This window comes from Labeo rohita, chromosome 21, assembly GCF_022985175.1.
Source record: "Labeo rohita strain BAU-BD-2019 chromosome 21, IGBB_LRoh.1.0, whole genome shotgun sequence".
NCBI lineage: Eukaryota > Metazoa > Chordata > Actinopteri > Cypriniformes > Cyprinidae > Labeo > Labeo rohita.
In genome coordinates, this window is record NC_066889.1 from 1,042,973 (window position 1) to 1,055,938 (window position 12,966).

Here is a 12,966-nt window from a genome sequence, read left to right on the forward strand (position 1 = left end):
GAAACAGCTCTTCTAGATCTTCTAGACAACTGTAGGAACAAATGGGTGTTATTAACTTGTGACTTTATCTTACAATTCTCACAATGACTTGTTTCTCGCAGTTGCGAGTTTATATCTTACAATTGACTTTTCTCAGAATTGCATGTTATAAACTCACAATTGCATGTTACAAAGTCAGTATTGCAAGGTGTAAATTCAGTTCAGAGAAATAAAGACAGAATTGTGAGAACGAAAAGCAGAAATGTGAGATGCAGATACATTTTTTTTTTAATCCATGGTGGAAAATGGGCTTCCATGGAGTAGATGCTGTATTTGAATAAGAATATGAAAACTATAAATTCAGACATACTCAGACATTCACATAATTGCTTTTTGCCTAATATATCTTTAAAAAGTAGGCATATTTGGATGCAGGGTTTATGTTTTCAGTCCAGTTGCTAATGGATTATTAGGGCAAGTTGTCAAATAATATGAAAATGCTGTATTGTTAAATTAATATTTTTGCTTTTCAAAATATAAAAAGCACTGTAACAGGGAGACACAATATAATATTCAGTGTGCCATTCACATAAATTAATTCTTGAGGTCCTAAGAGGACTAGAATTTGCAGGGGGACTGAATCTTTCACGATTGATTTTTACTGAGTGTTGGTGATTTAATGCGGCTCATTGGTGATGTCATGCAGACAGTGGAAGTCATGTGACCCACCACCTGATACAGTTATAGCAGTCAAGTGGGAACTAACAGCAGTGAATTAATAAGCGTCAGTGTGAACCTCTTCAGCTGACCTGTTCGCTTTGTAAATGCTGGAGCAGGATCTATATTAATTGAGGTGAAAGGTCAGAAATGTTGTTAAGGTATTTGTTTTGTCAGGTAAATGGAAACCAGTAGTACTCCAGAGATTATTTTAGCTTGAAAATCAGGGATATTAGTGATGATTTTATTTTATTTTATTTTTTTAATCTGAATTTTGTTTATTTATTCAAAAGAAAAAGTTATTATTACCTTTAGTGTAAAACATTGCATGACTTATGGAAAACATTATCTAGATTTTTTTTTTTTTTTATGATTCTTTTTATTACTTTACTACTTTACAGTACATACTGTATAAAAGTTTTTCACAGATATGCCTGGGACATTTAGCACATGGCTGTCGCTGTCTGCCATTTAGGATTAATGATGTCATCAAGCAAGGAATATTTGGAATTCAAAATAGTAGCCGCTGTTACAATATTGCTGTCAGTCTACTGACACTGCCCTCAAGTGATTTGGAGAAAATTACCATGATAAATGAACCTTAAACAGAGTTAAATTAACTGTCCACAAATGTGGACACCATGCATAAAAGGGTTAGGGAACACATACTCGCTATTAACTAGAGTTGTCCCTCAGTAAACTCTTAATTTGCTGTTTATTGATAAGTAGTTGTTGTAGAACTGTAGTTACATTTAGTTATTGGGTCGGGTTAAAGGAGAAGTCCACTTCCAGAACAACAATTGTTTGAACTTCCAAGATGCAGTTTAAATGCAGCTTCAAACGATCCCAAATGCGGTTGTAAACGATCCCAGCCGAGAAAGAAGGGTCTTATCTAGCAAAACGATTGGCTATTTTCATTAAAAAAATACAATTTATATACTTTTTAATGTCAAACGCTCGTCTTGTCTTACTCTGCCTGAACTCTGTTTTGTTCCGGTTCATGTCAGTCAGTGTATGTCGAAAAACTCCCATCTCATGTTCTCCCTCAACTTCAAAATTGTCCTACATCGCTGTTTTACCTCTTTTGTTAAGGGAGTTTTTTGACATACCCTAACTGTCTTGAGTCAGAATACACAGAGTTCAGGCAGAGCAAGACAAGACGAGTGTTTGACGTTAAAAAGTATTTAAATTGTATTATTTTTATGAAAATAACCGATGGTTTCGCTAGATAAGACCCTTCTTTCTCGGCTGGATTGTTTGACGCTGCATTTAAACTGCATTTTGGAAGTTCAAAACCACGTACCATATCAGTCCATTATATGGAGAAAAATCCTGAAATGTTTTCCTCAAAAAACATAATTTCTTTACGACTGATGAAAGAAAGACATGAAAATCTTGGATGACAAGGGGGTGAGTACATTATCTGTAAATTGTTGTTCTGGAAGTGGACTTCTCCTTTAAGGGATCTAGAATATGGTCATGCATTAATGTGCTTTATAAGTACTAATAAACAGCCAATATGCAGTTAATATGCATGCTATTAAGCAACTCATTTATAGTGAATAGTGTTCTCTAATCTAAAGTGTTAGAAGAATTAGGTGGTATTTAAACAGCACAGTATATCCTGTAGTATTTAGTGAGCTATAACCTGTTCCTTTATAAACATGGCACATGCCTGTCTGTGGCTTTTTACGTTTACATTCATCTCTTTCTCTCTGTCTCTCACCCTGTCTCGCTCGCTCCACGTACACACACATAAAACAATCAAGGTAATGCACCCACCCAGTAGAGTGCATTTACTATAATTGGCCTCCATATAGGCAGTGACTTCAGGGAATGCTAATGAGCGGGGAGGTCAGGTACTGAACCCTGGGGAGGCATCAATCTGTGGACATCCGTGATATCCATGGAAACCGACGTGAATAAGATCCATATCCAATGCTGAGAAGCAGACCAGTCATCAGCCTTCGACCAACCACCCTCCCGTTTGTTAATAAAAGAAGCATGTTTTTGCCATTCAGAACACCCTTCTCATTAAGAAAATTGAGCATTGGGCAGACGCGCAATTGCAAGAGTAATTGGCGAGTCAAAAGCAATTGTGAAAAATTGGCCAAAGCTCCGAGTTTAAAAGGGCACCTTGAGCAGATGCGTCCGAGTGCGTGGATTTTAAAATTCCAGTCAGGTCAGCCGTCATAACTCAGCACGTGGACATAAGGGTCGTCCGTCTGAAGGACACTGAAGCAGCACTCAGCTTTATTAAATTAAAGCTCCTCTGCCAAAATATACAACAGCAAAAAGCATCTTCTGTCAGCCAGAAGGCACATGGAGCTCTATTAGAGACTGGATTCGAAGCCAGAGCTGAAAGCTCACGTGGGTCGTTGCGAGACGGACGCGCGGTTCGTGAAACAGAAACAGCCTGCCATCAATGCCTAGTGAAACACACAGCCCATCTGCCGTCATGTCATGCCCTGATATGAAAGCACAGAATTGAGACTCATCGCCTGTTGTCAGTGATTATGCATTTAAAGAAGTTCTGCATTAAAATAAATGGAACACAAGAAATTAATAACTTCCAGTTGCTGTCTGTGTAAATGCATCTGTTTTTATATGACTATTGCATGCTTGTATGTTATAAGGAATACATTTAGGGAGTAAAAGAATGTGTTTTGTAGATTAGTGTAGATGAAACGGGTTATAATTTTCATACAACATCTAACGCTTTGCTTCATAAATGTTTCAGAATTTGCATACGTAGTATAAGTGAATTGATGACTTGTCAGCAAATTACACTTCTAAATGTGTGTTACATTAGCGAGTAATTGTGTATATTTTCTCCTCAGGCCCTGATTCAGCTGCCAGTGTATATTTCTCAATGTGAGGAGGTTCGTGTGTTCTTTGAGACGCGTCCTGAAGACCTGAACCCACCAAAAGAGTATGTTTGCACTCAATGCAATACACACACAAAATCAAAGTGACACAGATAACTTCATGCACTTTAATTTATATTCAGGGTTCCTAAGGGGTTTGAAAAAGTATGGAAAATTCTGGAATTTAAGTATTTTCCAGGTCTGGAAAAGTTGTGTTTCCAGACTTTTGCCCCTACTTAGTTTTTTATAATAGAAAATTAAGAATTTAATGAAAATAAATTTATTGCAGAAGAAATTAGATTTCATGGCAGCTGTTTAGTGATTTTTTTTTATTATGCAAAATGCAGGTTATGAGCATTTTCGATATCTTCTCACAACATTCTTAGCACCATATTACATACCCTCAAGGACCTTTGCAAAAATTAAAAATATACAGACTTTTATGTGCACACGAGAAACCATTAAACCTAGCATATAGGACGATGCACACTGAGCCGCCTGTTGTACCATCAGCCCATTTCGCAGTGTGGTTTCTTGGCCTTTACAAAGTATGTGTTAAAGAGACCTAAGGCCTTGAAATATGGCATACTGCCCTAATGAAAACCAAATTTCAAACACTTTTTACAGTACAAGTCTTTTTTAATAGACCCTTGAACTTGGCAAATTTGATGTCATCATTCTTGATAGCCTTGCTATTAGAGATAATACAATAAGAAAAGACACATTCTGTGCATGTAGATCTGTTAATTCATTCATTTTATTGATAGTGATGCAGGAGATAGGTTATGTAAAACTAGAAATTGTAATACATAAGCATGCAAAAAAATTCTATGCGCATCCTATGTGAATAGTTTCTGGAGGGCACAAAATATTTCTTGTGTGCATGTAAAAGTTTTTTTTTTTTTTTTTTTTTTTTTTTAATTTTAGAGACTGTATGTTGTCACTTTGAGAAAACCAATGAAAAAAACCCTGAGAAAATAAAAATATTTACAGATGACTATATATCACATATAAAGCTAAAAAAATAAAAATGGTCTGAAAATCTACTGAGAGGTTTGGAAATTGAGTCTGGAAAAGTATGGAATTTTAAAATGGAAAATGGGTAGGAAACCTGTATATTGAAGGGATGACTAATAAATTAATAAATTAATAAATTAATAAATCAATAAATAAATAGCCACTAGCCTTTAGAGATTTTTTTTTTATTATTAAAAAAAAGAAAAAAGAAGAAGAAATAAATAAATAAATATTGTCATGTATAAACCAATTTATACTGTGATCAAAATTATATTAATGAATAACAAATAAATTAATAAATAAAACGCAATATAAAAAACGCTTGAACTTATGTTGTTTCAGCTAGTTGACATTTTTCATTTTCATTTGATGATTTTTCATTTCATTTTTTGAAGTACTAAAATAGCTCATACAAACAAAAACCAATACAGACATGTTAAAAAAATTAAATTACACTAAAATAAAAAAAAAATCTAAATATTAAAACTATAATAGTATATCAATGATACTAAAATAACACATAACAGTAGTGTATCATGGTTCTAAAATTGTTTTTGCATTAAGAAGAACAAATATTTATCATTAAATAAGAACATGAATATCTAACATACATATCTTCATTACAGGGAACCCAGTGGAAAAAAGAAATCAGGTGAGAAAATGATCTTTTTGACAACGTGCCATGCGTAAGTTACATCTGAGAGTATTAATTCACATTGACTGTGGTTAGTGTGCCCTCTGGTGACCATGCACTTCATAAATGTTTCATTTGAGCTACCAAATGTGCATCTTGCACCCTTTACTGTGGATGCTTTTCATTCCAAACTTTTCCACCTTCGCCCTCACTCCTGCTCTCATTCATGTTCCCTCATCAGGCATTGTGGAGCGAGCGACTACTTTCCTAAAGAGAGGTAGTAACAGATACTTGCTTAGCCATGCTCTTTGTGTGTGAGCCCTCGAAGTGCGGCCCTTCCGCGGGAGGCCGTTTCTTAGGTGGGCAAGGGCAAAGCTTTGTGCTCCGTTCCTGTGTGATGTGCATGGCGGTGTGGTGGTGGGTTACTGGAGGACCGTTTAGCAGATAGTTGAGCAACTAGTATGTGATGATAGGGATGTAATGATGCACTCCAAGCCAGTTGAAATCGATAAAAATATGTGATGATTTAAGTTGGTTGAGATGTTAAATGAATCATGATGTATTTGGGGGTGGGGGGTTAGATAAATGTATCTCTGAGGGGAACTGACTGTCTTCAGTAAAGTTTAGATGATACTAATTAATTAATTAGTTAATTAATGCAGTAACCAAGGAAACACTGTATCACTGATGTTTCAGTGCCACCAACCCAATCTCGTGGCAGTTCGTACTTATTTCACAAGGTGGCTAATTCGTACGAATTCGTATGAACTCACTCGTATGAATTTGTATATTTTTTTGCTAAATCGTACGCATTTTACGAGTTCCTCAATTTATAAGAATTCATACGAATTACCTACCCTCGCCCCTTAACCTACCCGTCACTGGGGTCTAGACAAATCGTAAAAAATCGCATGAGTGAGGTCGTATGAATTAGCCGTTTCGTAAAATACAATACGAATTGGTCGTGAGATAGTGTTGGCACCACCTTCTGCCAGAGAGTGAATTTACATCTCAATCAGCCCATCTGCTGTTTTCAAAATACTGTGAATAATTATTTATTAATCATATTTTTGCAATACTTTTCCCATCAGCCAATTAAAATGCACAACTCCACTGTATGCACACTCTAATGTAAACAAACACATTGATGCTCAGACAGCAGGTGGTGCTGAAGGACAGCAGAAATGCAGCTTTTACCCTGGCAACCTGTAAACAAAGCAGCTGTGCTACTTTGTTTTTGAGCAGGAGTTAAATCAGGGTTGCCAGGTTTTACAGCCAATCCCAACTAATTGCTCAAAACTAGCTCAGTTGCGTTTCGAGGGGGTCCCATGTTAAAATTTTAACATGCGTTTGGCGGGGTAAAATACACATTTTTTTGGCAGGTTTCCCCTGGTAAAATTTGCATTCCAGTGGATAAATATTACGTTTTTTGGGTCACTTTAACACACAGACATGAAAAACAACCCATGGCAACAGTGTTAAAGAAGCCCAATTCTGCGGGAAAGCTGCAGACCTGGCAACGCTGATTTAAATATATCAAACAGACTTTCAGATTTTAGTATTTGCTATGGCGTTCATCACAGCAAATACTTGATACTTAGTTTTAAACCTAAACATGTTTACATTTTAATCTTAATCTTTACAGGTCTGTTATAGGCCTGTTGTTCTGTAGCACGTCATCAGGGTTGCCAGGTTGTCACAACAAATCCCGCCCAAATGCTACTCAAAACTAGCCCAATCGCATTTCGAGGGGGTCCCCTGTTAAAAAGCACATTCTGGGGTTTTTTTTTTATTTTATATATATATATATATATATATATATATTCACATTCCAGGGGCTAAATATGACGTTATTGGGATCACTTAAACCCGTGCACATGAAAAACAACCCTCGGCAACAGTGTTAAAGTAGCCCGATTCTGCAGGAAAACCACAGACTTGGCAACACTGCACTGTAGTTTAACAAAGAAAAAGTGTGGCCATTATGTTTCAGCTCTAAATTTCAAAATCATACAGTCGTAATTTAAATCAGAAACTGTTCATGCTGCATGTATGTACCATCTTTGTTTGGATTGTGATTAAAATGCGGTGGTTTCCTCTCATTTTAAATGGAAAGAGCACAGACAAAACCTTCTATGAAGAGCTTTATTTTATTTGTAGTATTTATTTGATTTGGGGTTTGTTTTAAAAATTCAACTTAGTTTTGTTATGTGACATATTTCAATTTCACAGAAATGTGCAGCATTTGAAATGAGTCTGAGAAACAATACAAGAACACTGTTTCATTTATTTTCTCATTTTGTGGAAAAACCGGTAGAAAAGTGCATTGTGAAATCAGTATCGTGAATCATATCACATCGTGAGTTGAGTGAATCATTACATCCCTATGAAATGGTACTGGTAATAGTTCTAGTGTTCCCGTATAGTAGAAGTGCTTTAGCATTGCAATAAAGCAGCAGTTAAATATCACTTTTTTTCACAAGGTAAAAGAGAGCAACGCCTACACCAGACACAAATACTTTCAGAAACATATTTTGAGTTAAAATATGCATGCTTAGTGAGATGCAAAGTAGTGATTCTATCTAATACTGCATAAGAAATATGGAAACAAATTGAATAACTTATTTGATATTTTAGTGCATGACTGGTGGTTTTTGTGCTCTCTTCAACCTTGTGATTAAAATGTTCATCAGGGCTCTACGATTTATACAATCATTTCTGTAACTTATTTAGTCACTAAAAATTGTAAATGCTTTGGACAATGTGCAGCTTTGAATTCAGCAGAAATTACACTTTATCTGTGAATGATTTCAAAAGAATAAGAAGCGGGGAATATTGTCTTTAGATTAAATTTACATTTACTCACCTCATGTTGTTCCTTCTTTCTTTCTTGCATTCTGCAGAAAAGGAGACATTTCAATCAGTGGCCATGCACAAGTTATACAGGGACTAGTAGTTGTCTGTCTGCTTCTTCTTTTAAACACAAATCAAGATTTTTTTTAATGAAACCTAAGAGATTTCTGGCCTTTTGTTGAAGTCTCTACAACCAAAACTTCATTGATTCAAAAAGTTAATAAGAATCCATATGTCTTCTGAAGAGACACGGTCGCGTTATATGATGAACAGATTTCATTTAATAAATGTTATGCTTATATAAACATTGATGAATGCATATACACAACTCTCATAAAATATGGTAAACAGAAGCTCAAACATCTAAGTACATACATTTCAGCTCTTCTGAATATTAATTTGATAAACTTTTTGAATAGTCAAAGTGTTGTTTGCATGGACTGTCAATGGAGGGACAGAAATCTCTCAGGTTTCATTCAAATATTTTCATTTGTGTTTTGAGGATGACAAAAGCCTTTTGGCTTTGGTACGACATGAGTGTGAGTAAATGATCAGAGAATTTTCTTTTTGGGTGAAGTATCAACCAGAGTTGTAAACATACACATAAGATGTGCATATGAAATGGGTTTTTTTGAGAGAGAGCCTCATGAAATCATTCACAGAAATGGGCAAATCAGTTCAGCTGGAGCACAGTCAGTATCTGCTTCAATGATTTGGTACGAATCACCACTAATCTTCATGCACTGCACCGGTGTTCTTCATACCGTAAATTATATCATTTTAGGCTCTAGTAAATGTGCTTTGCAGAATAATCAAGATATTTTTGTCCAGAAAGCCCTTAAAATGAGCCATTTAATAATAATTCCACTCTGTTCCGTATCTGGCGTAGCGGCGTTGCTGATTTGGTGTGGGTTTGTTTCCTCGCAAGACTCAGCACTAAAACTCTGGCTTTCCTGCTTTGATCTTTTTCAATCACGTTTGCTTCTTTCTCCTCTTGTGGTGGTGGTGGGACACCAGGAGAGTTGTCCATAGCTGTCCCCTCTGTCCCTCCAGGAGGAGACTCATCCTCAGCTGACCCGCTGCTGCTGGACCAGTACGTGGCCGTCACCGACTACGAGAAACAGGAGAGCTCTGAGATCAGCCTGTACGTCGGGCAGGTGGTGGAGGTCATCGAGAAGAATGAATCCGGTAGGATCCTTCGCTGTTATTGTCAGTCACAACATTAATTAATCCAGACTGGATTCATTGATCATCAATCAAGTCCAGCGCCGTACACAGCGTTTTATAAATACCAAGGTTCAAAAACTATTGGGGTACGTTTCTGCTACTGAATAAAAAAATGGATAATCAACCCTTTACAAAAACCCGCCTTCCTTGTTTACTGTTGCTATGTCCGACAAACAATGCCGCTCTCACACTACACATCATGTTCTCATGCAGTTCAGCTTTAAAATGTTGTCTTTTTTTAAGAAATTCAAACAATGAATACCGTTTAATGTGACAGATCACCATATTGCCTTACTAGATCAGTTGACACATGAACCAATCGTCTTTTCTTCTTAATTTAAAGCACGAAAAAAACATGAATGAACATCAGAACTTATTTTATTTCACCCGCTGAAAGACGTCAGTACACACAGTTTTTCAAGTTTTCAGTCCAGTGAAGTAAATCTACTCTCCTGTCTGATTTGTCTGTTGGACAGAATAGCAGTTATGATTGGTCAGATCATCTGACCATTTAATTGCGTGATATAAACTTGCAGTTGTGAAGTATAAAGTCAGAACTGCAGGATAGAAAATTGCAATTCTGACTTTTCTTTCTCGCAATTGCAAGTTTGTATCATGCAATTCTTACTTCTTTCTCAAAATTTTGACTTTTCTCACAGTTTTGACTCTTTTCTCGCAATTGCAAGTTTATATCCCATAATTATTTTTTCTTACAATTGCAAGTTTGTCTTGTAATTTTTTACATTTTTTCCTTGCAACTTAAGTTTTTCTTGCAATTGCAAGAGATTATATCTTGCAATTTTTTTTTTCTTGCAATTTTTTTTTTCTTGCAATCACAAGTTTTTATCTCGCAATTGCAAGTTTATATCTTGCATTTCAGACTTTTTTCTTGCAGTTCTTTTTCTCACAAATCTGGCTTTTTTTCTCACAATTCTGTCCTTTTTTTCTTATAATTGCGTGATATAAACTCACTGTTGCGAGAAAAAAGAAACTCACAATTCCAAGAAAACTATAATGTGCTGAAAATGGCTCTGTTAATGTTTTGTATCTCATCACATTTACAATTATGAATTAAGCGAATCACGTAAATCATAGCCTATAGGCAAAAGAGGTGAAATTAAACAAAAGTTAGTTTACATGCTTGATTATACAGTAGTGATGTGTAATATCTGTCAGTTGTTTACCATTTACATTATACCGTAAAAGAGCTGTTAAATATTACGTTATTTACTATCTTGCACTTTATGGCTGTCAACTGCAGCGTCTAAACAGTAAATCCCGCCTACTTTGATTTGATTGGTGATCTTAAACCTTTTGACAATGATAAGTGCAGCTTATGGAAAAGTTGCCTATCCTGGCTCCTTGAAGCAGAAAAGTGGAACTAATATTAAGCAATTATTTTACAACTTCTATTATATACACCTTAGGAAAAATACAGGTCCAGACCTCGGAGAGCTCAGTGATGTGTACGGCCATGGTTAAGTGCTTTTAAACGAGTAGCTTAGCCTAAAATGAATATTCTGTCATCGTTTACTCACCCTCATTATGTTCCAAACCTGTCTTATTTCTCAGGCTGGTGGTTTGTTAGCACTGAGGACGCTCAAGGTTGGGTACCAGCCACATGTCTGGAAGCTCAGGATGACCCTGATGATTTCTCACTTCCAGCAGAAGAAGGTAAAGAGTCCTGTTTGTCATCAAATGTTCCTCATCATCACTCTCACTGGAATCAAATGTCTGCAACAATTAAAAACCTCCTGTTTATTCAGATTTGGGATCTCTGAAGGTGAAGTGTGTAATTTTTTGAATGTTCTAATTCTTAGTTTAATATGGAGAAACTGTAAGAATGACAACTAGAAGCAAGTCCATAGGTTGTCAAGAGTGTAAACTGTTTTGTGGCACATTGACAGCATTTCTCTGTTTGAAAATCCAAGTCTACTTCTGGCTCAAACAAGTGATTTGAAGAAACTGTTAGACTGAAGTATAAGACTTACAAGAATTTTTAAGAAAATGTAAGTAATAAATTGAATGGAACACAGGATGTCGATATATTTTCTAAAGGTAGATGTTTTAGCAATGCTTCACATTTACAAGAAACAAGAAGTCTTGTTTTCTGAGAAACTGATCAAAATGAAAGTGAGCTCATGATCAAAACTAGAACAATTATCTGCCAGTAAGCTCCGAAAATCAACTTAATTACTTAAAATGAAAAACAATGCATTGCCAGATTTGTTCCTACAAGGAAATTATGAGAAAGTTTATTCAAGTGTGCTATTAGTATACTTCTTTTAAACTAAAAATAGGAAAGTATACTTCCAGTTTACTTCTTATGTACTTCTCAGAAATATGCTTAAAATACTAGTATACTTGATTTATACTTAGAAAAAAAGGCTAAATATATATGAGCTATACTTGTGCTCTGAGAATCTGTGTTTTCATTGTTATACATGAGAGATGCTATTACTCTTCTTCTGTACAGAATTTCCAAAACACAAGTGAAGAAGAAACCAAAACAGATGCTTCCACACTGCAAAAAATGCAAATACATATTTTCCCTTTTTACGAAACATTTTGAGTCTCAAATACTAAAAAATGCTATTTTCTTCAAACTAAAAACCCATGTCAGACCAACAAAATTACGCAAATGTTGTCCCAACTAGTCAAACACAGTTGTCTGAGCAAAGAATTTCATATTGTTGGAATTTTAAGGCTTTGTAAGTTCCCAGCATGCATTGCAGCATGAGTAAATTATGGAGTATACTTACAGTATAAAACTACTAATCTAGTATTTTACTTCAACGTGTACTAAAAATGCATAGAAAGTATTTAATTAGTAAACTATCAGTATACCTGTAAGTTCACTTTTAGTATACTTGCATTGCAAACTGAAAACATAGGTGTAAACTAGTTGTGTACTCAAAGTTTACTACTGTTATACTGTTATACTTAAAAGTATACTTTTATATACTAGGAAGTGGGCCAGTTTAGTCCCAAGGAGTATTAAAGTAGTACACTACTAGTATGCTGATATTTGAATACTTACTACATAAAGTACACTTAAAACATACTTAAACTTTACTTAAGTATACTTAATAAAATAAACTTGAAGTATACTTCTTTTTGGTAAGGGGAGTCATGAAGACTCTAAGAGTCTCTTGGGTAAGTAAGCATCAACAAAACCAGCCAGAACATTTTAATGCCCTGACATCCACCCTCAACACCCTAACGTCAAAGCATAAGTACAAATAAGCTTGTCGTTGCAGTTCTGTTTAGTAGCACAAAAATTGCACACTTCACCAGAGGTTTTAGAAAGCCAGTCTTACTCAGATGTTACTCAGAAAAAGAGATGAGAAGGATAGAGTTATTCTCAGTTCTTCAGTCTTTAGTAAGAGTAGATATTTGCTAGGGCAGCATGTGCAGTATAAAGAGACGTGACCTGAAGGTTTTCACATGTGTCTGCTTGCTCTCTGCTGGAGTGTGCCGGAGATTTTGGTCACTGCCGAGGCACGTTGGTCGTCGGCGTACTTTAGGGGATCTGTTCGGCACAGGCTTTGGCCAAGGTGGAGAGCACACCACTTTATCACTCTATTGTGACGATGATCTGACCCACGCATGCATCAGTGACCCCTGCATGCGGTGCATGCGCTGCAACCTGTATGTCTTGTAGAACTGACC

General features: G+C 35.9%; 1 protein-coding gene across 4 annotated transcripts in view; it reads left to right on the top strand.

Annotated features, from left to right (window-relative positions):
* The window catches only part of sh3pxd2b (SH3 and PX domains 2B), a 39,592-nt gene that overhangs the window by 20,447 nt on the left and 6,179 nt on the right, over positions 1 to 12,966 (top strand). Inside the window, exons 5-9 of one of the 4 annotated variants that reach the window (XM_051093104.1) lie at positions 3,537 to 3,628; positions 5,207 to 5,232; positions 5,456 to 5,491; positions 9,121 to 9,255; positions 10,867 to 10,968. In XM_051093104.1, coding sequence (XP_050949061.1) covers positions 3,537 to 3,628; positions 5,207 to 5,232; positions 5,456 to 5,491; positions 9,121 to 9,255; positions 10,867 to 10,968 — 391 coding nt within the window. The other 3 variants (XM_051093105.1, XM_051093106.1, XM_051093107.1) reach the window with 3 other exon arrangements.